Source organism: Anopheles maculipalpis, chromosome 2RL, assembly GCF_943734695.1.
Source record: "Anopheles maculipalpis chromosome 2RL, idAnoMacuDA_375_x, whole genome shotgun sequence".
NCBI lineage: Eukaryota > Metazoa > Arthropoda > Insecta > Diptera > Culicidae > Anopheles > Anopheles maculipalpis.
In genome coordinates this window covers 65,210,330-65,237,549 of record NC_064871.1, presented here as the reverse complement: position 1 = coordinate 65,237,549, position 27,220 = coordinate 65,210,330, and the positions used below count along the sequence as shown (strand labels likewise).

Below are 27,220 nucleotides of genomic sequence, written 5' to 3'. Positions count from 1 at the left end.
GCTTTTAGGGATTCATGGAAACTGCCCCTTTTAATCATCATCATTTACGATCACTTGGAATTTAATAGTTCAGCTCTCTCGTATCCTTGATGTCGATCAAACCCGGCAAGAAAAAGTCAGCAGACGCTACAGAGTTTCCTTTATTAGCTTACTACCAGGAACCTCTAAAGAACTCTACAACTGGACGAGTCACGGAATATTAATAAATGTAAATGTAAGTCTTTGCTTTTCAGTCCTACTCAACTCTACTTTAGATATTTGTTTTTCTCTTTCATTTGCGATGAATATCAAGCGATGCGAAACCCTTTACTATATGTACTTCAACTAAATTAGCTTGCTGTTGCTTTCTGGATTCCCCATCGTTAATTGTCATTTTCGACGATCAGTAGTAGTTGTCAGAGGCGGATCTTCCTATGAGCGGACCGAACGGGCACGTGGAACCCCACCTCGAAAGGGACCCCGAGTCGAAGCCCAAAACGCAATGTTTGTTTTAAATACTTGAGGATAGAAGGTGCACCGATGGCTGCCTTGGAACCCCTAGCCTCTTCACCCCTCGCTCAGCACATTGAACGATGCTTCTTATCGGCACCATGTCTTCAGGCTCATCCAAGATCTCCCAAACCCCCTCCCACCTCCCGCTTAACACTTTTGGTTTTGATTGTGATGGAACCCGACATCAATTTCGCCAAAGGCATTCAATTCATCTTTGTCCCCCATCATAGGATGTTAAATGGCAGGTCCTTCCACGAAAGGGCCCAAAAACCATTTCCGCTTAGGGCCACAGAAGAGCAAAATCCGCCTCTGGTTGTTATTGCAGTATATCTTAACAATACTGGGATTGAAGAGCATCTTCAGACCACCAACACGGATCTCCATGAGAGCCGACCTGGATGCAATTTTATGACAAGCACTACCTCCGTCTTTAGCCTCTTTTCATCTGTCTCGACTCGAAAAAGTGTGCTCTTCTCACAACTGAAAAGGTTTATATGATGAGTCTGCACTAGGTCTTCACACCGTTTCGCAGTGGTCTCCGATAGCCTTTAATCTTCTCGTGGTTTAAACGGGAAACTATGAAGAAGATAATGTACTCCAGAAGAAAAAAACTTGAGGAAATCAGTACCTTTGAAAACTGCACCCAATGCAAAGCTGCAGACAGTGATATCCATCGTGCCAATTATGCTAAACTAAATGGTCATTAATAGCTTAAAGTCATCCGTATGAGAAAACAACGAGAGACGCGAGAGGCGTAAAAGTTGGCGGAAACAATGAATGGAAAGATGCCTACCGGCTAACAAAAGTGTTTACACGTCTTTGCGTTTCAAACATGATCACTGCAGATCGATTCTTCTTTGCTTTCCGTCAAACATTTTTAACCTTCGGCTTGTTGCTTGCTGGTGATTTTATGATCAAACTTGATGTGCAGCTCAACGCTAGTTACCCTGCCCTCAAGCGCCTTGTCTGGAGTCAAAGCTTCCCATAGGATCATAAGTACCAAAGCCAGAATCACGCCTAACTACACTTCCGATCACAAATGTCTTCATTGACAAGCGTTTGTTAAGACCGAAAACACTCATGCAAGGTCATTCCTGCCGTGTTGAAAAGAACAGTACAACAACAGGCCACACAACCACAGATTTATTACATCGAAGCAAGCATGCTTAGTGAAAAATGAAACAACACGCAGCAATAAATTAATTGAAGAATTCTAGGAAATCGATAGCTGTGTTGGACATTCGACCATATTGACAAATATCATTTAAATAATAATATTCCTTGAACCGAGTGTCGTAATATAATTAGCTTCGATTAAGGCTAATCAGTGTCTGAATGATGACTCAGATTAATGATAAAGGTTTAATTTCAACAGTATGTGGCTAAATCGCTATTTCTTCCAGATTCTATCTCTATTTATTGATTCTGCAATCACAACCATCATATAGAATCGTATCAATCATTTAAAAAAAGGGGAATGAACATATCATTCCTTGCCCTTTTTATCTCGAAAAGAAAGGGTAGATGTGATTGAAGGGTAATGTAGATGCAGTGTGGAGAAAATATTGCACCCTTCCTTCAAACGCCCAAGATACCATGGGTGGCCGTGACTTTAGAAATAAATGTCTGACGGAAGGGTCAGCAGACTCAACAATTGCATTCTTTTACCATGCTTCTTCTGCCACCAAAGCTGGGATCATAAACTTGCCATGTTAGCACAGAGACACGTGTTCTGATAATTCTCAAACACCAGAGAAGAGTCGATCAGCAGTGATCATGTTCAATATTGCAAAACTGAGCAAAAATCCACCGACAGAACATGATTTACAACGTCCGAGCGTTAAACCCAACACTCGTGATTCCACTGCTTACTTTTAAGACTCTTGCATCTTTCTACGCTTCCACATTGGTTCCGTCTGTATGGGCGGTGGTATGCATATTTGAGTCGCAGCCGACAGTCGGAGGCTCATCATGTTGCGGATGTTTTCTTGATGACCATTAAGAAAATTCATACTTGCTTCTCTGCTTTTAGGGCAGAAATTGAATGTTTCTATCGTGTCACCGTGTCCCATGTATCACCTTCACTGCACTTATTGCGTTGAAGCATTTCTTCCTGCAATTTTCATTTTTAGTTATATTTTTCGCTCCCTTTTTCTTACTGATAAACTTCATTATTCCATTGGACTGTTGTTGGTGTTGTGACTCGACCCGTCCAATTTTCTTTTTCTTCTTGTTGGCCTGCTCAAGATTTAGCACGTCACGGCGACAAAGCCAGGTCGAAAAATCCGTTTCCGGGAAATTCGGTCTAGGGCTGCAGTCCTCCTTCCACGGCTGCATCCGATCTCCGACAGGTTAGACTCCACTTGACGAGGTCGCTGTGTGTCACTTGATGAGCTCGCACTCCAGCCAACGAACTCGCTGTGCTCCTCTACGCCTCGTGCCGAACAGGTCGCTGACGAGCACCTTCTTGGTGGGACATGAGTCCGGCATCCTCATCACGTGGCCCAACCAACGTATACTTCCGGCTTTGACTACCGTCAGGATATCAGCACCGCCAAACAGCTCAGCTAGCTCGTGGTTCATTCTCCTTCGCCACACGTCCTGCTCGCACACAGCGCCAAAGATAGTTCTTAGCACCCGCCGCTCGAAAATGGCGAGTGCATTGGCGTCCTCAGTCAGCATAGTCCAAGACTCGTACCCGTAGAGGTATCAAGGTGCAGTATATCGTACATTTGTTGGAGTCTTCTGGATCGCAGGAGTTTGTGGAGTCCGTAGTAGGCACGATTCCCCTGAACATTGCGCCTTCGGATTTCACTGCTTACGCTGTCCGAAGCTACGATTGTACCAAGGTAACAGAACTCTTCTACCACCTCGAGATCGTCGCCGTCAGCTGATACTCTGCTTCCGAGTCGAGCTCTATCACGGTCAGAGCCTCCGGCAAACAGGTATTCTGTCCGCCACATTGTTGCTCAATTTAATTCTATTGGCCTCACGTTTCAGTCGGGTGTACTCCTCGCACACCGCCACCGTTGTCCGTCTGATGATATCGATGTCATCCGCAAAACCAAAGAATTGGAGAGATCGGGTGGAAATCGTGAACCGGATATAGAAGCCTGCGTTTCTCGCTTCCAGAGCGATGTTGAACAACAAACAGGGGAGTCCGTCTACTTGTCTCAGACCCCGGTGAGATTTGAACGATTTCGACAGCATGCTCGAAACTCTCACCTTGCACTGCACCCCGTCCATAGTGCCCCTTAGCAGCCGTACCAGCTTCCCGATCAATCCGTACTGCGGCATGGTGTTCAGTTAGGTGCATTCAGCATTCAGGCAGCATTCAGGACTTTGATGGCCCGGAAGATAGCACTATCCATCCTGTCGCCCTTTTTGTACACCGGGTGTCATACACCCAGTTTCCACTCATCCGGTATTTCTTCCTGGTCTCAAATCCTAACAATCAGCCGGTGCATGATGCCAGCAAGCCTCTCCGGACCCATCTTGAACAGTTCGGCCACCGCAGCCCAGCCCATCGCTGCTAGCTGATTTGTTACATTTCAGCTGTTTGATGGCACTGGTGACTTCGCCCAGCACTCTTCTTTTTCCTGCGCCTAGTTCGGTACCTCCTGCATCTGCTCCATTAATGTGTCTGTCGAAGTAGCACATCCACCTGTTGATCACCTCTCGCTCGTCCAACAGGATATAGATATCACGACCAGACTCACATCACCAGGTTAAGTGTTAATTATTGAAGCTTGTATTTGACTGACTCTGCAATCTCATCAATTCCAGCTTTTATGCCCATTTTTCAAATGCCTACTGAGATTGATCTATCCATTTTAGTCAATGGTTACTGAGTTGTAATGTCTGGCAATATCGCCTTTTTCGCCGCGGCTCATAGCGATCATGGGAGTAAAACCGCCCTAAGCCGCATTCAACATCCTATAGAATTTGCGAGTTTCCCCCGACTGGGACAATTGCTGCATCAGTTGCTCGTCTGACTCTTCCAAGCTGCACTTCTTGTCCTGGAAGAGCCGGGTCTGCTGCCTCCTCAGTCGTCTGTAGTGTTCCTCGTTCTGCCGGGTCTCGCGTAGGAGCATGTGAGCACGCACTGCATTCTTCTCGGATAGTGCTCGCCTGCATTCATCATCAAACTATTCCTTCCTCTGATACACGGTCAATTGTTCGCTCGGCTGTGCTGCTGATGGCTTGCTCCACCATACGCCATTAGTCACCAAGGAACATCGCCTTGATGGTGGATGATGGCAGCGCTTCCCAAGCACGTTCGCATTGAGTCGGAGTAGAGTATGGAGAGCCTATGATGTTCTTCAAGAGAAATCGGATCCATGCCCATGTCAGCGCGGTATTGCCACATAAACTGACAACAGAACTGACATATTCATAATCTGCTAACAGAACACATTCATAATTCTCATTCACCGTTTCGCACTGACAACACGTACTTTGCACCACTCCTCGATATAACGGATTAAATTAACCGATTCACGTTATTTCTCACAATTTCGCGTACTGCACTGATTACTGCAAGTGGGCAGTTGTTTCTCTGTGTTGGATTGCGGATTGATTGTTATCAGCATAAAACTGCCACTGATCTTGTGTTTTTGTGCTTCACGAGTTTGTTCCGGATAGAAGTTTGCTTGGCGCCTTGTGATCGTCGGTCGTTGATCTCACACTTCCTGATGGCAGACGTATGCGTGTCATGTTCCCGTGTATCAGCACCCGAGGATCCCTTCTACAAGTGTGATGGTTTCTGCAAAGGCTGGATGCATCGTTCGTGTAACGCACGTAAGTAACGCAGTGTTTAAGCCAGTTCTCTGGCTATGCCCCGGATGCTGTGAGCTACGCAGCAGCGGTCGCTCAGTTGTGATTGCTGAGCTGAACGATGCACTCAACGATCTCAAATCTCAACTAACGGCTGAGTTTGAGTCCCGCATGTTATCTGCCTTGGAGAAGACGAAACGTTCGTTGCTCTCCTCACTGACACATCACACTAGTGTCCGACTCCAGCTCAACACTTCATCCTCGAACCGCATTGCCGCAACCGAAACGCTCACTCCTGAATTCACACTTACACCTTTAACCGAACCGGCTAATCCTGCAAAGCGTCGCCTGATTGATCGCTCCCCCCCGTCAGATGTACAGACTCATCCACTACTTACCGGCACAGCCCCGATAATAGCTCCACCTCATGCCGCATTATTGCTGCCACCCGAAACACCTAGATTTTGGCTGTACCTGTCGCGCTGCCGACCGATGGCCACTGTCGAAGAAGTACTGGCGTTCGTTATGCAGCAACTCAGCACTGATGATGTCATCGTTAGAAAGTTAGTGCCGGCTAGTCGGGATCCCAGCACGCTGACCTTTTCGTCATTTAAGGTCGGTTTGTCGCTCGCGCTCCAGGATCGAGCCTTGTCACAGTCCACCTGGCCTATCGGAACAGCCTTTAAGGAGTTCGTTGGTAGACGAACCGTAAACAACGTAGCACGTTCCGCAACCGAGTTTCACCACCCGCATTCCATCTCCAGCACTCATCAACGGACGGATCTGCAAGATACTAATGCTAGCTTATCGCCGGCACGCACATCTACATTGGCTCCCACAACACTCAATACCACGGGTCCGTCTTCACCACTACCATTGCAGGCGCAGCAATAACAATCGTCCACACCGGTTCCCACACTCCCAACACCAATCATAAGCTAAATTTTTACTACCAAAATACGCGAGGTATTAGAACTAAGCTTACTGATCTTCGCCTCGCACTCACGGATATATATTATGACGTCATTGTTATCACCGAGACTTGGTTGGATGATTCGATACCCTCGTCACTCTTTTCCGATGACAACCTCATCGTTTACCGATGCGATCGTACATCTAATAATAGCAGTACCACCCGCGGTGGTGGAGTTCTTATTGCCTGCTCATCGAATCTCACAACATCGCAAGTTCCTGTGTGCTATCCCTCCTTAAAAATCCTGTGGATAAATGTGCTCTGTAAGGGAATCCGTGTCTTCATCGGAGTATACTACATCCCTCCCGAATCAAGCAGAAACACAGCAGTGTTAGATTCGCTGTTCAACTCGATCGCGGTTGTACAACGGCGTATGAAGCCGCACGACGTATTACTCCTTTGTGGGGAATTCCTTTTTTGTTAAATGTTGTGTTGTCTATGTTTTAAGTGTATTTTTTGTAGTGCCACGGGTGATCCGATGACTGGGCAATAACACTCGAGGGTGATTCCAACACTGCCGTAAAAGGGAGGCAGGCGTTGTTGAAAGTGCAGTGTTCTCCACTCCAGTCCAGTTTTGGCACATTGAGTTTGACAATGTTGGCGTCGGGTTCGGGGTGTTCGGCGGGTTCAGTCTCGGGAGTAGTGAAGTCGCTTTCGCTGCTGCGGGATAGAGCTTGTCGATCATCCTTTGATTGGACGTTGACTAGATTGAGCTTGGAATGTCATTGCTGGAATGCACTGGAGAACACTGTACGAAGACAAATAAATGTGCTGTCTAAACAATATTTGTTTGTTTGTTGCAGTCCAGACCAATCCACAAAGGACAACAATAGAACGGCCACATCACCACTATAGCCGGAATTCGGATGTAACCAACCACCATCATCACAATAGACACAGCAATAGCCCCGGACCATCAAAACTCACAACAACCACCACTACATCATCATCATCATCATCATTATCATCATCATCAGCATCATCAACACCATCACCACAACCATCCACAACCGAGTATGCCCGGGATAAGGCAAATAATAGGGAGGAAATGCCTTATCAATATGATTGTAATTTTTTTTTTTTTTTCAACACAAGCGGTGTTGACAATACGGCATTGGACCGTCATAATCAATTGTAAATAAATAAATAAATAATAATAATAATAATAATAATAATAATAATAATAATAATAATAATAATAATAATAATAATAATAATAATAATAATAATAATAATAATAATAATAATAATAATAATAATAATAATAATAATAATAATAATAATAATAATAATAATAATAATAATAATAATAATAATAATAATAATAATAATAATCCTCAATTCCTCCAAGAAATTCATATCTTTTTCTAAACGGGATCAGTTGATAATCTCTTAGATTTGAGTAAATAATGGAAGATCTGGACATACATTGTCACTTATGAATGAAAAATATCTTTCATTTTACCAAAACATCTCTCATTGGGACTCTGAAAATCGCATTACACTGCTGCACATTTTGTTTTCTGATTAAATGTTACTTCACGGTTAATCAATACTAATTTCTAAATCCTTTTTTATCTTATGAATTCCTGGGAGTGCTACATGTTGTAAAATAGCCCTCGTTTTGACACCTATAACATTGAAAAAGGTTATTTTTTAGTCAGTAATTGATCAACCCAACCAATGGAGAATTGATGGAGACGCCCAGTTGATACATCGAGTACATCACAGCTCTTCGTCGGTATGAGGGACTTCAGGTTAGCGTTCGAAAGTGACCGTTTTTGCACTCACCAGTGAGTTTGATGCGTGAGGTAACAGCTGCTCATATTGTTACTGCAAGCTATGCAGCGCAAACTGCGTTGACGTCATGCAGAGAACGGCAGAAAGAGAAAAGGGTAACAAGATCGATCGTTGCATATTCTCTGCTTTTTTGCTGGAAAGCTCACGCACCATACATGCTGTTTGTCAGAGAGAGTCCAATAGAACCCGACCTAAAGAGTTTCTCTTACCTTCCTAAGACAGCTCCAATCTCGCCGATCATCTCTAGCAGCTATCTCTTTCTCTCTCTTTCTTTCTCGTCTCGTTGATCACGGCGCATGCAAGCATGCAGATCGGCAGGAAGAATGCAATTCCCGTGAAGCTGGAAACCGCATTATTCCGTGCTCAACTTTCTTGTGCTGCACATGTGTTTCATGGAGTCGGACGTTGCATCCATCAAATCCGTGAGTTATTTCGCGATCACTTGCCGCGTTTGCCATTCGTCAGTGGGAAAGTGTGCTTTCAAGTGTGCTTATTTTTGAGTGTGTTTGGGTACGAATTACGCATCGAGATCTATCGAAAATGGAACCCGAAGGCCCACCCGAGCTCGTAGCATCCAGAAGTTGCCGTAACGATAAGAAGCTGGTGGCGTTCATACTTGAGCAGCGAATGAAATTGAATGAATATTGCTCGCCAACCATCACGTTTTATAGTAACGTTAAGAATAACATGCATGCATTGTGGTTCTACAATTACTGCGATTACTACATTACTCACTATTCTTCGAGTTGGCCAAACACCACCAAACTGAAAATGTATCTACTTGTGCAGCTGAACCTATTGATCGCCTACAGCACACCCGGTTCTAAGCAACTCACGGAAGGATACTTGAAGCGAGCTCGAATCGCATACGCCAGCGAGGAAGACTTCTACTGCCTGTATAACATTTTACATGCAAAAGAGGTCAATACGACCCATTTCGCAACCGATGCCTCCGCACAATATTTGTTCTATAGAGCACTTGTGCGAAAAAATGAAGATTTTTATCCGTCCTCATATAAAAGCCAAATATTTGAGAATCACTTAAGCCAAGTGGAGTGCAAAGAATCAATTCAGCATGGCCGTTATCTATATGCTCGCCGCAGCCTGTCAACAGGAAGTACGGCTCTACGCGAGATGCCATACGTGAGTGTGCTCATGAATGACTTTTGGGTGCGATGTCACCATTGTCTGAACTACGCACCATTCGTTCTAATTCCGTGCCAATCCTGCTCGTTGGCAATGTTCTGTTCTGTGACCTGCCGTACACGTGCCTGCGAGGAATATCATTCAATGGAGTGTGCCATAATGCCAATCCTCATTGGACAGTGTACGCCCATTGAGTTTCTCGCTCTGCGCCTTACAATCCGTGTCTATAAAATGTTTCCCATAACGTCGGATGCACTCGTTGCGTACATTCGAGGACTAACTGACGACGTCAGAGCACATGATTACAGTGCACCTAATGCAAAGGCAGATTATCGGAAGATCTACAGATTGGCTACCAACCGGCGTCATTTGTCCAAACAAACCCTGACCTATGACGGACTGAGAGCAGTCTCACTGGCTAAGATGTTCGTGCGTGAACATAAGCTACCGACCAGCTTTGAGGAAATTCTAGCTGAGCTAACTGTACGCCATTTGCACATCCTTCGTGTCAACGCTTTGGTTCTGCATTGCTCCAAGGAGGACAATTCAAAAGAAGAGTACAATTCGACATCGGAGCCATACGCACTAGTTCTGCTTACGACGGGCAGCATGTTCAACCACTCATGCAACGCGAACGTAGAATATCATCTGTCGCGGGACGGTGAAATTGTATTTGTAACTAATACTTACATTCCAAAAGGCTCACAGATGTACATCGACTATCGGTAAGTTGGCTTGATAAGCTTTAGGCTTGTGAATAAGTATTGCTTTAAGTCTATCTATATTCTCCACAGCATTAATCCCTCGGATACCAGATATGTCTTTGAATGCTACTGTCATCAGTGTGCAAGCAAACGTGTGCTAAGTCAACCATCATTTGTGTCGGAATACAAGGGAGTGTTTTGAAGTTCTCGGTCGTCGGAGAGCAGTTTCACAAATATTACAAACTTCTAAAACGACTTTGTCCACTGTGGTAAGATACAGCTCTATCATTCACTGATTGACTCACTGAAAACACAACTCAAGAGACTGCAGGAACGAAACAAGTCAAAGGCGTACTACTTTTAACTGTGATCGGAAATTAGATCATGTCGTGGGAGGTGATCGCTAAATTAAATTAAGCCCGTCATTATCCTTCATTCGTTACAAACATCTCAAGAGTACCAACTATATATGAGATGGTAGTAGCATGGCTCTCGTTAAGGGATCGAGGCTGAGCTTAGAAAATGGAGTCCGTTTTTCGTTAGAACAAGAGTGTTTGTAGCTTAAACGTTTTGTGGACTATCAACTACGATGATGAAGGAATTGAATTTTCCCCAATTGATAAATTTTCCTCATCATGAACATCATGAAAGTAGTAAAAAATAAGAATGTGATTACATTGAATTAGTATCGAGAGTCATTAGGGCCAGGCTTAGAGCCTATTAGCTTAGTAGATTTTCAAACGACAACTTGGTACAATTAGTTCTACATTTTTTAAATTATAAATATTTATAAATTATAAAAATTGATAAAGAAGGTGTGAGAGGTGTGTCATCAACATCATCTTTATCAATAATCTGCATCACTTCCATTAACATTTATACAATCATGCATTTCTTATGATATGAGATAGATTAATGTGCCACAGTAAGAGTGTTTTGGCAATAACTGTTACGTCTACTGCCTATTGTTGCACAACACGTTTTCGCAGTAATACTTCAATTATTTTTCAGAATGCTTTCCACATCATTTTCTTTGTTTCAAATCAAACATTCAATTGCTTAAAGTAGGAAATAGATAGAAAAGACTCCAATTTCCTCTACAAAATTGACAAAACGACAGGTGACTCTAAATTTGTAATATGTGGATGAAAGAATCACTCTTTGTGACCTACAAATATGTATATTATTTGGCTCAATATTTGAAACGTTTTAGGAATGAGCATGATTACGCATCAGTCAAATAAATTGGAACTACTGAACTCAAACATAGGAGAGAATCGAACGGTTCGAAATTTCTACAAATAAAGGATTGTTGAGGTAATTCAGCGTTTAGCAATAAACGAAAATCGCACTGAAAATAATTTTAACTGTTCCAATGCCCATCTATTCATCAAACGCTGTGAACCAATAAGAATTCACATTAAGAGAAAGAAAGAAGTAAACATCATTTGAACATAACTGCTCTAAGGTAAAGTATTTATACAAATAAATTCCGATTCAAGGCTGCTGTGAAATTTCTTTCATGATCTTAAAATGAGAATTATTTGTTAATTGATACCATTTAACACTTGTGTTTGTACCCCATACATGCCTTGCCGCCAAAAGACATTTCTATTGGCGAAGGTCTTAAACAAAACATCGGGATAAGGAGTTTTTAAAGCTGCGAATGCAATAGCTCAAGACAAAATCAACGAACGATAACCTCGAATCTCAGTTGTATAATGTTAAGAAGTTAATTTTAAAAAAACATTATGTTCTACTCAGACACAAATGCCTAAGTGATGGCACTGTCTACGCGGCAATCAGTCGTTACTCAAGTTTTTCAGTGAAAATATAAATATTCATGTCAAAAAGCATGGTAAATTCTATTGCTAAGTTGTTTAACTTTATCGTTTTGTTGCACAATTTTATTTATTTTCCACTTACAGACGAAACTAAAATGTGGTAAAGACGGATGAATGCATTTTTAATTTCGTTATGCATGATTCGGTCATCAGTACTTATAATCCAATGGGTGCGCTTGAGCGCTTGAGGCCAGAGTAGTTTTCACACTCCTTGAACCTTGGCAGATCCGTCTGCATACCAAAGTTGTCGTAAAATCTTCAAAGCCCGCTCAGAGATACGCGTGTCTTTGCTTCGGGAAAGTAAAGAGGAATTGATCTGCAGTGATCATTTTCAATACGCGAACATTGAATTGAGTTGAGTGCAAATCCAGCGGCCGACAATATGATTTACAACGTCCGAGTGCCGAGCCCCACACATCGTTTTGCTCGACGTTTATGACTCTTGCGTCTCGCTGCATTTCCACATTCGTTCCGTGTGTATGGGTGGCAGAATACGTATTTGAGCAGAAGCCGACAGTCAGAGTCTCATCATGCTGTCGATGTTTTCTTGATGACCATAAGTATATGCTTAATTTTCATAAGGGATATTAAAATTTGTATTATTGTCATTCCGTTTGCTCGCATTCGGTTGAAGCTCATATTTCTTTGTCCTATGTCTTCCTAATTTATGTGATGTGATGTGTGGAATAAATGTATGAAACGAACGACACAGGTAGCAGGTAAATTAATAACTTACAATCCATAGCAGCTTCCTCACTGCAAGGGAACGGTCCAGATGGGATTTGAACCCCGCTACTTCCGTGTAAAGAAGATAGCAGAAGAACAAAACATTCAAACCAAACAATTTGTTTAACAAACAAATTTATTTCAAGAAAAATACTACAATTCTTAGGGATTATATAACATGAACTAACGAGTTTAATGTTCTTTGTTTTACTTGTTTAAAGTAATAAAAATATACAATCTAACATTAGTTTCTGTCGCCCGTGGCTTTTATTCACACTAGCTAAAGTGCGATCATTTAAACGTGCTGTGTCAGTTTCAATGTGATGCGGTCACTCAACTTCCACTCCGCTTGAAGCCTCCGAGGTGCTGAATCCGCCACCTCGAACGCATTTCTTCTCCAACGTGCTCAGCAATAATTTCCCTTCTTCAGTACAATCGTTGAACTGAAAACCGAAAAGACCCCAGACAAAGGAATGCAAGCTTGCAAAAAATGTGCAGTCAGACAAGGTCAACCTTTAATTGCAAAATGCTAATTTCAATATCCTCCATTGAGACTCCGATTGTCGGCTTTTACTCAAACACTTATCCCACCGCCCGTTTCCACGGAATGAATGTAGGAACGGAGAGAGACGAAAAGATCATAAAATGATCACTTGAACGATGTAAATCATATCGGCGGTCGATTGACTTGCGCCCAGACAGAAGCTTTGACTTAGCTTTGTGCATCACAGAGAAAAGTGTAGATCACATGCTTCTTTGCTTTCCGACAAGTCTCACATGTGCGCGAGCTTCTCGTCTCGTCCTATGAGCACTTCATCTGGCATCACATCCACCCATGGGATCATGGTAAACCCTATTCCCTACCCCAGCCAACCTTAACCTGCAGTTTGTTTTTAAACAAGTTTGTTTTTAAAATCAGTTTTAAGTCTAATGATAACTTAGTTTTGATAGCATCATGCATCTCATGGTAAGCAGTGGATTAAGAAGCCATACATCATTTACCCTTCAACTGTATATAATGCTGATCCAGTCCATGTTCCATGATATGCCGTTTTTTATCGAGCATAATACACATAATACACATTTGAAACCGCTCTTACTTCCGAAAACAATGCGTAGACACTATTTCATCAACATTTCATTTACACTAAAATTTATTAATAATAATAGTATGTTTGAAACCCTTTTCCTTTTTTTAAATACCTCACATCGAGTTAAACATCTAAATTATTAATTAAAAGACAGATTTTAAGAAATGATATCTAACATCTGATAGTATTCGTTGATATGAAGTAGTTATGGTCAATGCAGTCGACGAACTGTTATGAGGAACCTGTTAGTATTTTGTGGATGATCGATGTGAAAAACTATACTCGATAAAGTTTTCTTTACATTCCTTTCTCTTAAAAAAATAACGTAATTTATCAGCAGTTTTCAAAATGTGCCAAATTCACCAGTTTATCCAAACGATCCAATTAATATATTCTACAATGGAATGTGATTTCAATTGCTGACAAACATGATGCTTTATCATTAGCGTTATCAATATTCCAAGCCTCTAATTTATTTTCCAATTCACGTTACCCATCGAGCAGTGCTCACATTTGGGTCTCCTTACATTTTCTTCCTTGTGTTTCGAGGCAGTGGTTGATGATTGTTTGTGTGTTTTAAAACTTACATTTCTCATCCACAACCCTGTGTTTGCTTACTTTTCGATAATCAGATGCAGAAAGTTTACCTCGTCCGATAGGACATATTGTCCATGTCACCGTAGATCGTATCGATCATATCGTATCAAGTCGTACGAAGGTATAGGGACTCATAGTTGCAAAAACTCTGCAATCATTCATTGGCAACTCCAGCCAGCATCCGATAATGATCGAAAAGACTTTAGCAGTATTCATGCGTGTTAGGCCATGCTTTTCACTTCTCCTTGCCCAGACCCCTGATAATGAACTGTCCCCAGGTTGGCTCCTTGTTTATTCGAACTGCACTTGGTTATTATACCTTGGGCTTTTAAAAAGATAAAGAGACACACAGTGAAAAACAATTGGGGTTTCAAACAATGTTTAATCAGTTGTGTTGTATATCATTTAAATGATCTCTATGAATATAATTTGAAAAACGAGCAAACACTTATTAAATGATTCGAACCTCAATGATGATCAAGGCCGTTACAGAAATGCCTCTGAAATTCGGGACGAGCACAGCCCAGAGCCTTTAACTTGACTTGGTCCAGTCTTTGTACTAAATCTTAGAACAAAGATGGTCAGATAGTACAGGAATAATGAGATTGCGGGAATAATGAGATTGAAGAACAACCTACCTTGCGACGATCCCAGTGAACATCCCGTCCGGTAATTCGTAAAGATTTCGTGTCCTACTTTACCAGAGATTGCAACCCAGAGGACCCGAAAGATCGTGAAGACGCATTGAAGGCGCATGATGCAGGATCCTGGGAGAAGGCTATGTAAGACGGGTTGTCTTCATTCGAGAGCAATCAGACCTGGAAGTTGGTTGATCTTCCACGGGGTCGCAAAGCAATTAGAACAAAATGGGTGTTCAAGAAAAAACGTGCAGAATACGGCAGGATAATCCGACACAAAGCGCCTGGTTGCCAAAGGTTGTAGTCAACAGTAGGGTATAATCAACGATTATGCTGAAACCTTTTCACCGGTAGTACGTTATAGTTCTCTACGCCTTTGGTAGATAACCATAACGGAGCTTTGCTTTATTTGTTACAGGGGACCAAACCAGATTTGGCTTTTGCAGTCAGTAGCGTGAGCTGTTACAACGATCGCCATGATAGTACTCATTGGATTGCGGTTAAAAGAATTTTGAGATATCTCAAAGGAACCATCGTCTATAAAATCAGTTATCGTCGTGATACGGGTGAATACAACGGAATATTTTGCAATGGCTTATGCAACTAAGGAGGCGATTTGGTTGCTATGGTTTATGAACCAGTTTAAAACGCAAAATGTGATTGAGCTGTATTGTGACAACCGGAGCGCGATGGTAATGGCTAGCAGGGAAGCCTATAATCCAAGGGCTAAACATATAGATGTGAGCTATCATGAAATGTGTCATACCGATGGGTTAACGATGGGTGTGAACGGTATCAAAATGAAGTTCTGTAGAGAGGGAATCCGGATGCATACTAAGTAACAGATATGGTATAGTCCGAATTGGGATGTTGGGATTTTTTAATCGTCCGATACCATTTCTGTGGTTCTGGTAGCACTGCCAGTTTCTCCTTAGTCAGACACTTATTCATCAACGTCGTAGTAGTCGCATTAAAACTCTCGCTGAATAAAGGACTCTCTGAACATACTACTGTAACTCCTGTGTGTCGACTGTAGATTTCTTCATCAAATGACAACACTCTGCATGATTATACTTTGAAAAACGAACACTTATTAAATGATTATGACCTCAATGATAATCAAGGCCGTTACAGAAATGCTTATAAAATTCGGGTCGAACACAGCCCAGGGCCTTTTACTTGATTTGGTCCAGTGTTTGTACTAAATCTTAGAACAGAGCTGGTCAGATAGTACAGGAAGTGATCTAAACGGTACAGACAAAATACACCCGTGATGCCGTGTGCTTTTAGGGATTCATGGAAACTGCCCCTTTTAATCATCAGCATTGTCGATCACTTGGACTTTAATAGTTCAGCTCTCTCGTATCCTTGATGTCGATCAAACCCGGCAAGAAAAAGTCAGAAGACGCTACAGAGTTTCCTTTATTAGCTTACTACCAGGAACCTCTAAAGAACTCTACAACTGGACGAGTCACGGAATATTAATAAATGTAAACTCCTAAGTCTTTGCTTTTCAGTGCTACTCAACTCTACTTTAGATATTTGTTTTCCTCTTCCTTTTGCGATGAGTATCAAGCGCTGCGAAACCGTTTACTATATGTACTTCAACTAAATTAGCGTGCTTTACTGTCTGGTGGTTTCACGGAAAAAGGTGGCTTCATTTTGTTCCAAATGTCTTATCGCATGTTGCTTTCTGGATTCACCATCGTTAATTGTCATTTTCGACGATCAGTAGTAGTTGTCACAGGCGTATCTTCCTATGAGCGGACCGACCGGGCACGTGGAACCCCACCTCGAAAGGGACCCCGGGTCGAAGCCCAAAACGCAATGTTTGTTGTAAATACTTGAGGATAGAAGGTGCACCGATGGCTGCCTTGGAACCCCTAACCTCTTCACCCCTCGCTCAGCACATTGAACGATGCTTCTTATCGGCACCATGTCTTCAGGCTCATCCAAGATCTCCCAAACCCCCTCCCACCTCCCGCTTAACACTTTTGGGTTTTGATTGTGATGGATCCCGATATCAATTTCGCCAAAGGCATTCAATTCATCTTTGTCCCCCATCATAGGACGTTAAATGACAGTGTCTTCCACGAAAGGGCCCAAAAACCATTTCCGCTTAGGGCCACAGAAGAGCAAAATCCACCTCTGGTTGTTGTTGCAGTATATCTTAACAATACTGGGATTGAAGAGCATCTTCAGACCACCTTCAGTCCAAACATCAGGAGAAGAAACCCAACCGTCGTAGAAAGGAAGAGAAGCATGTTTTTCTCCTCCGTAAACTCTTACTCTTCATACTTTGTTCACCAACACGGATCTCCATGCGAGACGAGCTGGATCCAATTTTATGACAAGTACTACCTCCCTCTTTTCCCTCTTTTCGTCGGTTTCGACTCGAAGAAGTGTGCTCTTCTCACAACTGAAAAGGTTTATATGATGAGTCTGCACTAGGTCTTCACACCGTTTCGCAGTGGTCTCCGAAAGCCCTTAATCTGCCCGTGGTGTAAACGGGAAACTAAGAAGATAATGTACTCCAGAAAAAAAAACTTGCGAAAAGCAGTACCTTTGAAAACTGCACCCAATGCAAAGCTGCAGATAGTGATATCCATCGTGCCAATTATGCTAAACTAAATGGTCATTAATAGCTTAAAGTCATCAGTATGGGAAAACAACGAGAGACGCGAGAGGCGTAAAAGTTGACGGAACAATGAATGGAAAGATGCCTACCGGCTAACAAAAGTGTTTACACGTCTTTGCGTTTCGAACATGATCACTGTAGATCGATTCTTCTTTGCTTTCCGACAAACATTTTTAACCTTCGGCTTGTGACTTGCTGGTGATTTTATGATCATTCTTGATGTGCAGCTCAACGCTAGTTACCCTGCCCTCAAGCGCCTTGTCTGGAGTCACAGCTTCCCATAGGATCATAAGCACCAAAGCCAAAGAATCACGCCTAACTACACTTCTGACCACAAATGTCTTCATTGACAAACGTTTGTTAAGACCGAAAACACTCATGCAAGGTCATTCCTGCCATGTTGTGTCATGCCTTCATGTAAGGTTAGTTTCATTTACTTAGTTAAATTGCTCCTTTGCAATGGTTATGTCGACGAATGATCATGTCCACTGTAAATAATCTTTGAATATTGTTTTCTAGGTTTCCTGTACCAAGGAAAGTCTGTAGACGTATTCTTGTTGCAATTAAGAAAATTTAAAAGAACAATACTACAACAGGCCACACAACCACAGACATCGAAGCAAGCGTGCTTAGTGAAAAATGAAACAACACGCAGCAATAAATTAGTCGAAGAATTCTAGGAAATCGGTAGCTGTGTTGGAAATTCGACCGTATTGACAAATATCATTCAAAGTAATAATATACCTTGAATCGAGTGTCACAATATAATGTTCGATTAAAGCTAATCAGTGTGTGAATGATGACTCAGATTAATGATAAATGTTTAATTTCAACAGTATGTGGCTAAATCGCTATTTCTTCCAGTTTCTATCTCTATTTGTTAATTCTGCAATCACAACCATCATACAGAATCTATCGCTCTTTAACCCGAAAATCTCATTCTTAGCCATTTATGTCTCGAGTAAAAAAGGTAGATGTGATTGAAGGGAAATGTAGATGCAGTGTGGAGAAAATATTACACCCTTCCTTCAAACGCCCAAGATACCATGGGTGGCCGTGACTTTAGAAATAAATGTCTGACGGAAGGGTCAGCAGACTCAACAATTGCATTCTTTTACCATGCTTCTTCTGCCACCAAAGCTGGATCATAAACTTGCCATGTTGGCACAGAGACACGCGTTCTGATAATTCCCAAACACCAGAGAAGATTCGATCAGCACTGATCATGTTCAATATTGCAAAACCGAGCAAAAATCCACCGACAGAACATGATTTACAACGTCCGAGCGTTAAACCCAGCACTCGTGATTCCACTGCTTACTTTTACGACTCTTGCATCTCTCTACGCTTCCACATTGGTTCCGTCTGTATGGGCGGTGGTATGCATATTTGAGTCGCAGCCGACAGTCGGAGGCTCATCATGTTTCTTGATGACCATTAAGACAATTCATACTTGCTTCTCTGCTTTTAGGACAGAAATCAAATGTTTCTGTCGTGTCACCGTGTCCCATGTATCACCTTCACTGCATTTATTGCGTTGAAGCATTTCTTCCTGCAATTTTCATTTTTAGTTATATTTTTCGCTCCCTTTTTCTTACTGATAAACTTCATTATTCCATTGGACTGTTATTGATGTTGTGACTCGATCTGCTTATTGGTCTTTTACTGAGATTTATTATCACTCACCGTTGACTATCCCGCCATCGTGATGATGTTTTTAAGAGAGAGGTTCGTTAGGTCAGGGCAATGTTCGATCGCTGGGGGCAACGAATGGCAGCTTCTGGCGACAAAATACGTTTTCTCAAAGCACTGCAGCTCCAACATTTCATCGATGCTGTGCAAAGTATTAACATTTTTCGTCTAGACCTGCTCAGGGTTGAGCACGTCGTAACTGTTGAGAAATCATACTTTGATACTATGATCAAATCTTAGTAACACCACCGTCCATTGTAACCTTCCACAGTCGTACCAGTTTAACAAGGAATCACCTAAAAATCATAAGTGATAAGTGCTGCAACACTTTTGCTGGATTCGCTGTTTGGCTTTTGGAAGATTTGATCGGGGGTGACAAAATATTAAGCTTTGTTTTCAGGGTGGCATTGTAGAAGTGATACAATTATTCAATTCGATTCGATTCGAATTCCAGAACTGATGCAATGATTGCATTTGTCATGTTTCGTCAGCGCATCGGAATGGCCTGCTTCGTCTCTAGATTAGATAACTAGATAACTTAATGGCGTTTGTTAAAAGTTCTGCTAAATAAGTTCGTTACCATGTCACCCAAATTTGGGTGTCACTTTGACCTGTAGAGAGTCATTTTGACATGATTAATTGCTTCCTTTTACATGCCATAAAAGACCTCTATTATGCAAAATAGATACACTATCACGTTGAAACGATGCAGAATAATCCTTGGTACTATAATAATAATATAATAGGATATGCGGATGATGTGAAAGGATATCGGAAGGGACCTACAGGAAATCAGCACCCTTACTACGAGGAACCTGGAGATGATCGAGGGTTGGATGGACGGAGTGAGTCTGAAGCTGGGCCATCAAAAGACCGGCTACATGACGGGTGGGGGGACACACGATCATATCCACGGAATCGCTCAAGTACCTCGGGGTCGAGCTCTGGCGCAAGCAGCACTACGGCCGGCATCTGGAGAAGGTTTGCACCAAGGCGTCGCGTATCATCAATGCCTTGACCACTCTGAGACCGAACAAGTGTGGCCCCAAAAGCAGCAGAAGGAGAGCCCTGGTTAACGTTGGGAATAGCATTGTCCCTTACGCGGCTCCATCGTGGGGACGGATACTTCTACAGAGAGACGTTCATCGCATTGCGTCCTGCGAGTAGCCAGCGCCTTCCAGACGGTTTCCTACGATGCAGCTTGCGTGGTCGCAAGTACTATCCCGCTAGTCCTCCTCCTAGAGGAGGATATCTGCTGCCATGACGATAAGGTAGCGAGGGGATGTCCTGGACCAGACATACGAAAGCGTCGCAGATAGGAGACCATGGAACGCTTGCAACAACAGTGGACAGCCGGATCAGAGCAGCAGGGATCGCCGGGGACGAAGACGAGGAGACTTATCCCGGACATTATGTCCTTGGTAAATCGTAAGCACGGAGAAATTGATTTTTATCTCTCTCAACTCTTTACAGGGCATGGGTTTCTCCGAAGCTATCTTGTCGAGGAAGGCATCCGCGACGGCTCGCCAAAGTGCCCGGTGTGTGAACACGACGTGGAAGATGTCGAACTCGTAATGTTCCACTGTCCACGGTTTGCTCGGACCCAACAAGAGATGCAGCAGCAGAGCCACAACCGCTTGACGATGGACAATCTGGCTGCGGAAATGTGTGCCAACTGCAAGTGAGGTGGAATGAGGAAAGTCCACCAATGGCAAGACGGAGGCGACAACAACGACGGCGGAACACGGAACGCACAAGGCAGCAACAGCTGCCGCAGTAACGGCCCACAAAGGACGACAACGACAACGGAAACAGCAGCAGCAGCGACGAGTAACCAGAGCAGCAGCAGCAGGAGCTTAGACCCAACCGGGAGTAACGATTACGGACGGGCGGATCTGAGCAGCAGCAGCCGAAAGGAAGGCAAGAAGCAGCAGCAGCAGCTGAGACAACAAGAACGAATGACGTAACAACCACGCGTCAACGGGATGAGTGCATCGCACAAACGATCCTACATGGAGTACTACGCACATCAGCGCATCGGCAGGTTTCGGATCAGGTCGAGGAGTGGTTTAGTTGGGTCGCATCGGCTGCCGGGTCCACTTAATGGACCCAGCGTCACGATGAATCCCACATACCCCATCTTGAGTGTTGGTCTGTAGCCGCAGGCCACCTTCCGAGATGGGGGCCTATTGAATGTTCCCTCGTCGTTAACGTTGTCTACGCTTGGTTTCTTTTTCACTACTTCCACAGTCGACGAGAATGCCTTTTCCATTAACTTTGAATGTATCTGTCTTCTTTAGGAACTGCGTTCATTCGCTTGTTCCAGTATTTTACTGAATGTTACTCTCTAGAAATACTCAATGTTTAGTAAATATTCCGACTATGCATTACCATACCGCCTAGAGCTAGCAACATTTCAAGAGGTGACATTTCTTCATATTGTCGGCTATTTAAGTAAGGATTTTTTCAGCATATCCGCTCATGGGCGTGGTTCATTGGTCCATAAACATATTCCACATCGAATTTCCAAATATTTAAACCTCGTTCAAAACTTTTTCCACGCCTTGATTATGATATAATCTCAATGTGCTGGACGATGATGCTTAATTTGATCACAAGAACCACTACTTGTGTTTTCAGACTTTGAAGTTCTGTCCGTATGCTATTCTAGTTGTTACATGCCACCTTTTCCATTACCACGGTCCGGCACACTTTATTTCCTTTGAAAATTTTGCCCTTCATTTCAGTTTTACAAATGTTGATGCTTCTTTCTTAAATCCTTTAGAGGATTTACTTTTCGTAAGTCATATGAGATGTCACGCTCAAGTCAGGGGTCAACTCCCCAGTTTTCACAGTCAAAGCAATAGACACAATTGGATTTTTTTTATCGTTCTCAGCAACTACATTGGCTCATACTCTGTCATCAGCTTTGCAAATGCCCGACATTCAAGAGAGATGATCAAGCCATCGTTACAATCATACGATTATGTTAACCAATGTTCCCATATACAATTGTTTTTGTTACCTTCAGGAGTCTTTGTTTAATTTTAGCGACCTAAGCGAAAGAATGTCTTAAACATCTTCATTACTCATTTATTTCATTGATTTATTTTATTTATTTAAACTAGAACATTTATTATTTCTATCATTTATTTATTCATTATTAGCACATCACAGCACAATATCTTTGCAAATCTAAAAATAAAACCTATTTAACATGTCCTAACATGGAACACGGTTCATCAATCGTTATTTAAAAAGGTTAGCAACAAAGACTTCAATGCCAGGGTTGCTACGACACCAGACTCCAGACACCAGACACCAGACTTCCAAAATTAATGAACGAGCGATAGTACTGTTTTGTCCGTGTCTAAACATTCAATTCCATAATCTTATTCTTCTTGGCCTGCTCTGGGTTGAGCACGTCAACGAGCACAGCCAACGAACTCGCTGTGTTCCTCTAGGCCTCGTGCCGAACGGGTCGCTGACGAGCACCTTCTTGGTGGGACATGAGTCCGGCATCCTCATCACGTGGCCCAGCCAACGTATACTTCCGGCTTTGACTACCGTCAGGATATCAGCACCGCCAAACAGCTCAGCTAGCTCGTGGTTCATTCTCTTACGCCACACGCCCTGCTCGCACACACTGCCAAAGATAGTCCTTAGCACCCGCCACTCGAAAATGGCGAGTACATTGTCGTCCTCGTACATTTCGTGTGTTGTTGGAGTCTTCTGGTTCGCAGTTTGTGGAGTCCGTGTTAAGAACGATTCCCCTGAACAACGTGCCTACGGAATTCGCTGCTTACGTTGTTGTCCGAAATTACGATTGTACCAAGGTAACAGAATTCCTCTACCACCTCGAGATCGTCGCCGTCAACTGATACTCTGCTTCCGAGTCGATCTCTATCACAGTCAGTGCCTCCGGCAAGCAGGTATTCTGTCTTCGCCACCTTCCAGAGCGATGTTGAACAACAAACAGGAGAGTTCGTCTCCTTGCCTCTGACCCCGGTTAGATTCGAACGATTCCGACAGCATGCTCGAAACTCTCACGTTGCACTGCACCCCGTCCATAGTGGCCTTTAGGAGCCGTACGAGCTTCCCAGGGAATCCGTACTGCTGCATGGAGTTCCATAGTTCGGTTCGATCTATGGTATCGTAGGCTTGATGACAATGAACAGGTGGTGCGTAGGGGTCTGGTGCTCCCGGCATTTTTGTAGGATCTGCCGTAGAGTAAAGATTTGGTCGGTTGTCGATTTGCGTCCAACAAATCTAGCTTGGTAGCTTCCGATGAAATCTGTCACAAGGGTCGCAAGTCTGCAGAAGAGTATTTGGGACAGGATCTTATAGGCAGCATTCAGAACTGCATTAGCACTGTCCTGTCGCCCTTTTTGTACACCGGGTGTATGACACACAGTTTACATTCGTCCGTTAGAGCTTCCTGATCCCACATCCTAACAAACAACCGATGCATGATGGCGGAAATCCTCTCCGGATCCATCTGGAACAGTTCGGCCACCAGCCCATCGCTGCCAGCTGATTTGTTGCATTTCAGCTGTTTGATGGCACTATCGGAGGCACCTCGTCATCGTCAAGCTGGCTGTCGTAGTTCTGCACTCCTCTGCTTGCTGAGCCTAGTTCGATGCAAGATGCTTATTCGATCCTCCTGCATCTGCTGCGTTAAGGTGTCTGTCGAAGTAGCACTTCAATGATGGGAGTAAAAGAAAATCGTGCTTCATTCGTACTTTCATTCATCCTATAGAACTTGCGAGTTTCCCCCGACTGGGACAGCTGCTGCATCAGTTGCTCGTCCGACTCTTTGAATCTCCGCTTCTTGTCCTGGATGATCCGGGTCTGCTGCCTCCTCAGTCGTCTGTAGTGTTCCTCATTCTGCCGGGTCTCGCGTAGGAGCATGCGAGCACGCACTGCTTTCTTCTCGGATAGTGCTCGCCGTTCGTTCGGCTGTGCTGCTGATGGCTTGCTCCCCCATACACCATTGGTCAGCACGGAACATCGCCTTGATGGTGTATGATGGCAGCGCTTCCCCAAGCGCGTTCGCATTGAGTCGGAGTAGAGTATGGAGAGCCTATGATGTTCTGCAAGAGAAATCGGATCCATCCCCATGTCAGCGCGGTATTGCCACATACACTAACAACAGAACTGACATATTCGTAATCTGCTAACAGAACACATTTATAATGTAAATCCTCAATAACCGGAATCAGTTGATAATCTCTTAGATTTGAGTGAATAGTGGACAGCTCTGATTCTGAAGATCGCATTAACTGCTGCACATTTTGTTTTCTGATTGAATGTGACTTCACGGTCAATCAATACTAATTTCTAAATCCTTTTTTATCTTATGAATTCCTGGGAGTGCTACATGTTATAAAATAGCCCTCGTTTTGACACCTATAACATTGAAAAAGGTTATTTTTTAGTCAGTAATTGATCAACCCAACCAATGGAGAATTGATGGAGACGCCCAGTTGATACATCGAGTACATCACACCTCTTCGTCAGTCATGAGAGACTTCAGGTTAGCGCTCGAGAGCGACCTTTTTTGCTGCGTGAGTTAAGAGCTGCTCATATTGTTACTGCAAGCAATGCAGCGCAAGCTGTGCTGACGTCATGCAGAGAACTGTAGAAAGAGAAAAGGGTAGCAAGATCGATCGTTGCATATTCTCTGCTTTTTTGCTGGAAAGCTCACGCAACATACATGCTGTTTGTCAGAGAGAGTCCGATAGAACCCGACCTAAAGGGTTTCTCTTACCTTCCTAAGACAGCTCCAATCTCGCCGATCATCTCTAGCAGCTATCTCTTTCTCTCTCTTTCTTTCTCGTCTCGTTGATCATGGCGAATGCAAGCATGCAGTTCGGCAGGAAGAATGCAATTCCCGTGAAGCTGGAAACCGCATTATTCCGTGCTCAACTTTCTTGTGCTGCACATGTGTTTCTTGGTGTCGGGCGTTGCATCCATCAATTCCGTGAGTTATTTCGCGATCACTTGCCGCGTTTGCCATTCGTCAGTGGGAAAGTGTGCTTTCAAAGTGCTTATTTTTGTGTGTGAAAGTGTGTTTGGGTACGAATTACGCATCGAGATCTATCGAAAATGGAACCCGAAGGCCCACCCGAGCTCGTAGCATCCAGAAGTTGTCGTAACGATAAGAAGCTGGTGGCGTTCATACTTGAGCAGCGAATGAAATTGAATGAATCTTGCTCGCCAACCATCACGTTTTATAGTAACGTTAAGAATAACATCCATGCATTGTGGTTCTACAATTACTGCGAGTACTACATTACTCACTATTCTTCGAGTTGGCCAAACACCACCAAACTGAAAATGTATCTACTTGTGCAGCTGAACCTATTGATCGCCTACAGCACACCCGGTTCTAAGCAACTCACGGAAGGATACCTGAAGCGAGCTCGAATCGCATACGCCAGCGAGGAAGACTTCTGCTGCCTGTATAACATTTTACATGCAAAAGAAGTCAATACGACCCATTTCGCAACCGATGCCTCCGCACAATATTTGTTCTATAGAGCACTTGTGCGAAAAAATGAAGATTTTTATCCGTCCTCATATAAAAGCCAAATATTTGAGAATCACTTAAGCCAAGTGGAGTGCAAAGAATCAATTCAGCATGGCCGTTATCTATATGCTCGCCGCAGCCTGCCAACAGGAAGTACGGCTCTACGCGAGATGCCATACGCGAGTGTGCTCATGAATGACTTTTGGGTGCGATGTCACCATTGTCTGAACTACGCACCATTCGTTCTCATTCCGTGCCAATCCTGCTCGTTGGCAATGTTCTGTTCTGTGACCTGCCGTACACGTGCCTGCGAGGAATATCATTCAATGGAGTGTGCCATAATGCCAATCCTAATTGGACAGTGTACGCCCATTGAGTTTCTCGCTCTGCGCCTTACAATCCGTGTCTATAAAATGTTTCCCATAACGTCGGATGCACTCGTTGCGTACATTCGAGGACTATCTGACGACGTCAGAGCACATGATTACAGTGCACCTGATGCGAAGGCAAATTATCGGAAGATCTACAGATTGGCTACCAACCGGCGTCATTTGTCCAAACAAACCCTGACCTATGACGGACTGAGAGCAGTCTCACTGGCTAAGATGTTCGTGCGTGAACATAAGCTACCGACCAGCTTTGAAGAAATTCTAGCCGAGCTAACTGTACGCCATTTGCACATCCTTCGTGTCAACGCTTTGGTTCTGCATTGCTCCAAGGAAGACAATTCAAAAGAAGAGTACAATTCGACATCGGAGCCATACGCACTAGTTCTGCTCACGACAGGCAGCATGTTCAACCACTCATGCAACGCAAACGTAGAATATCATCTGTCGCGGGACGGTGAAATTGTATTTGTAACTAATACTTACATTCCAAAAGGCTCGCAGATGTACATCGACTATCGGTAAGTTGGGCTGATAACTTCCGGCTTGTGGATAGGTATTGCTATAAGTCTATCTATATTCTCCACAGCATTAATCCCTTGGATAGCAGATATGTCTTTGAATGCTACTGTCATCAGTGTGCAAGCAAACGTGTGCTAAGTCAACTATCATTTGTGTCGGAATACAAGGGAGTGTTTTGAAGTTCTTGGTCGTCGGAGAGTAGTTTCACAAATATTAAAAACTTCTAAAACGACGTTGTCCACTGTGGTAAGATACAGCTCTATCATTCACTGATTGACTCACTGAAAACACAACTCAAGAGACTGCAGGAACGAAACAAGTCAAAGGCGTACTACTTTTAACTGTGATCGGAAATTAGATCACGCCGTGGGAGGTGATCGTTTAATTAAATTAAGCCCATCATTATCCTTCATTCGTTACAAACATCTCAAGAGTACCAACTATATATGAGACGGAAGTAGCATGGCTCTCGTTAAGGGATCGAGGCTGAGCTTAGAAAATGGAGTCCGTGTTTCGTTAGAACAAGAGTGTTTGTAGCTTAAACGTTTTGTGGACTATCAACTACAATGATGAAGGAATTGAATTTTTCCCAATTGATAAATTTTCCTCATCATGAAAGTAGTAAAAAATAAGAATGTGATTACATTGAATTAGTATCGAGAG

At 43.3% G+C, this 27,220-nt stretch overlaps 3 protein-coding genes and 1 pseudogene across 3 annotated transcripts in view; all 4 read left to right on the top strand.

Annotated features, from left to right (window-relative positions):
* Positions 1-27,220, top strand: part of LOC126556435 (uncharacterized) — a 507,197-nt gene that overhangs the window by 399,490 nt on the left and 80,487 nt on the right. The gene's annotated exons all lie outside the window — the stretch shown is intronic.
* On the top strand, positions 8,582-10,093 carry LOC126567384 (SET and MYND domain-containing protein 4-like). Its single transcript, XM_050223606.1, has 2 exons — positions 8,582-9,912; positions 9,982-10,093. The coding sequence occupies exons 1-2, from the start codon at positions 8,582-8,584 to the stop codon at positions 10,091-10,093; spliced, it is 1,443 nt and encodes a 480-aa protein (XP_050079563.1).
* Positions 20,443-20,897, top strand: LOC126567382 (uncharacterized; annotated as a pseudogene).
* LOC126567381 (SET and MYND domain-containing protein 4-like) lies at positions 25,226-26,736 on the top strand. The gene is made up of 2 exons (XM_050223605.1): positions 25,226-26,556; positions 26,625-26,736. Exons 1-2 carry the CDS (start codon positions 25,226-25,228, stop codon positions 26,734-26,736), a joined length of 1,443 nt encoding a protein of 480 aa, XP_050079562.1.

Excerpts from the sequence above, each read along its gene's own strand:
- LOC126567384 (XM_050223606.1), top strand. The coding sequence starts at position 8,582 with ATGGAACCCGAAGGCCCACCCGAGCTCGTAGCATCCAGAAGTTGCCGT. Across the intron at positions 9,913-9,981 it reads CAGATGTACATCGACTATCG|CATTAATCCCTCGGATACCA; the intron begins GTAAGTTGGCTT and ends TATTCTCCACAG.
- LOC126567381 (XM_050223605.1), top strand. The coding sequence starts at position 25,226 with ATGGAACCCGAAGGCCCACCCGAGCTCGTAGCATCCAGAAGTTGTCGT. Across the intron at positions 26,557-26,624 it reads CAGATGTACATCGACTATCG|CATTAATCCCTTGGATAGCA; the intron begins GTAAGTTGGGCT and ends TATTCTCCACAG.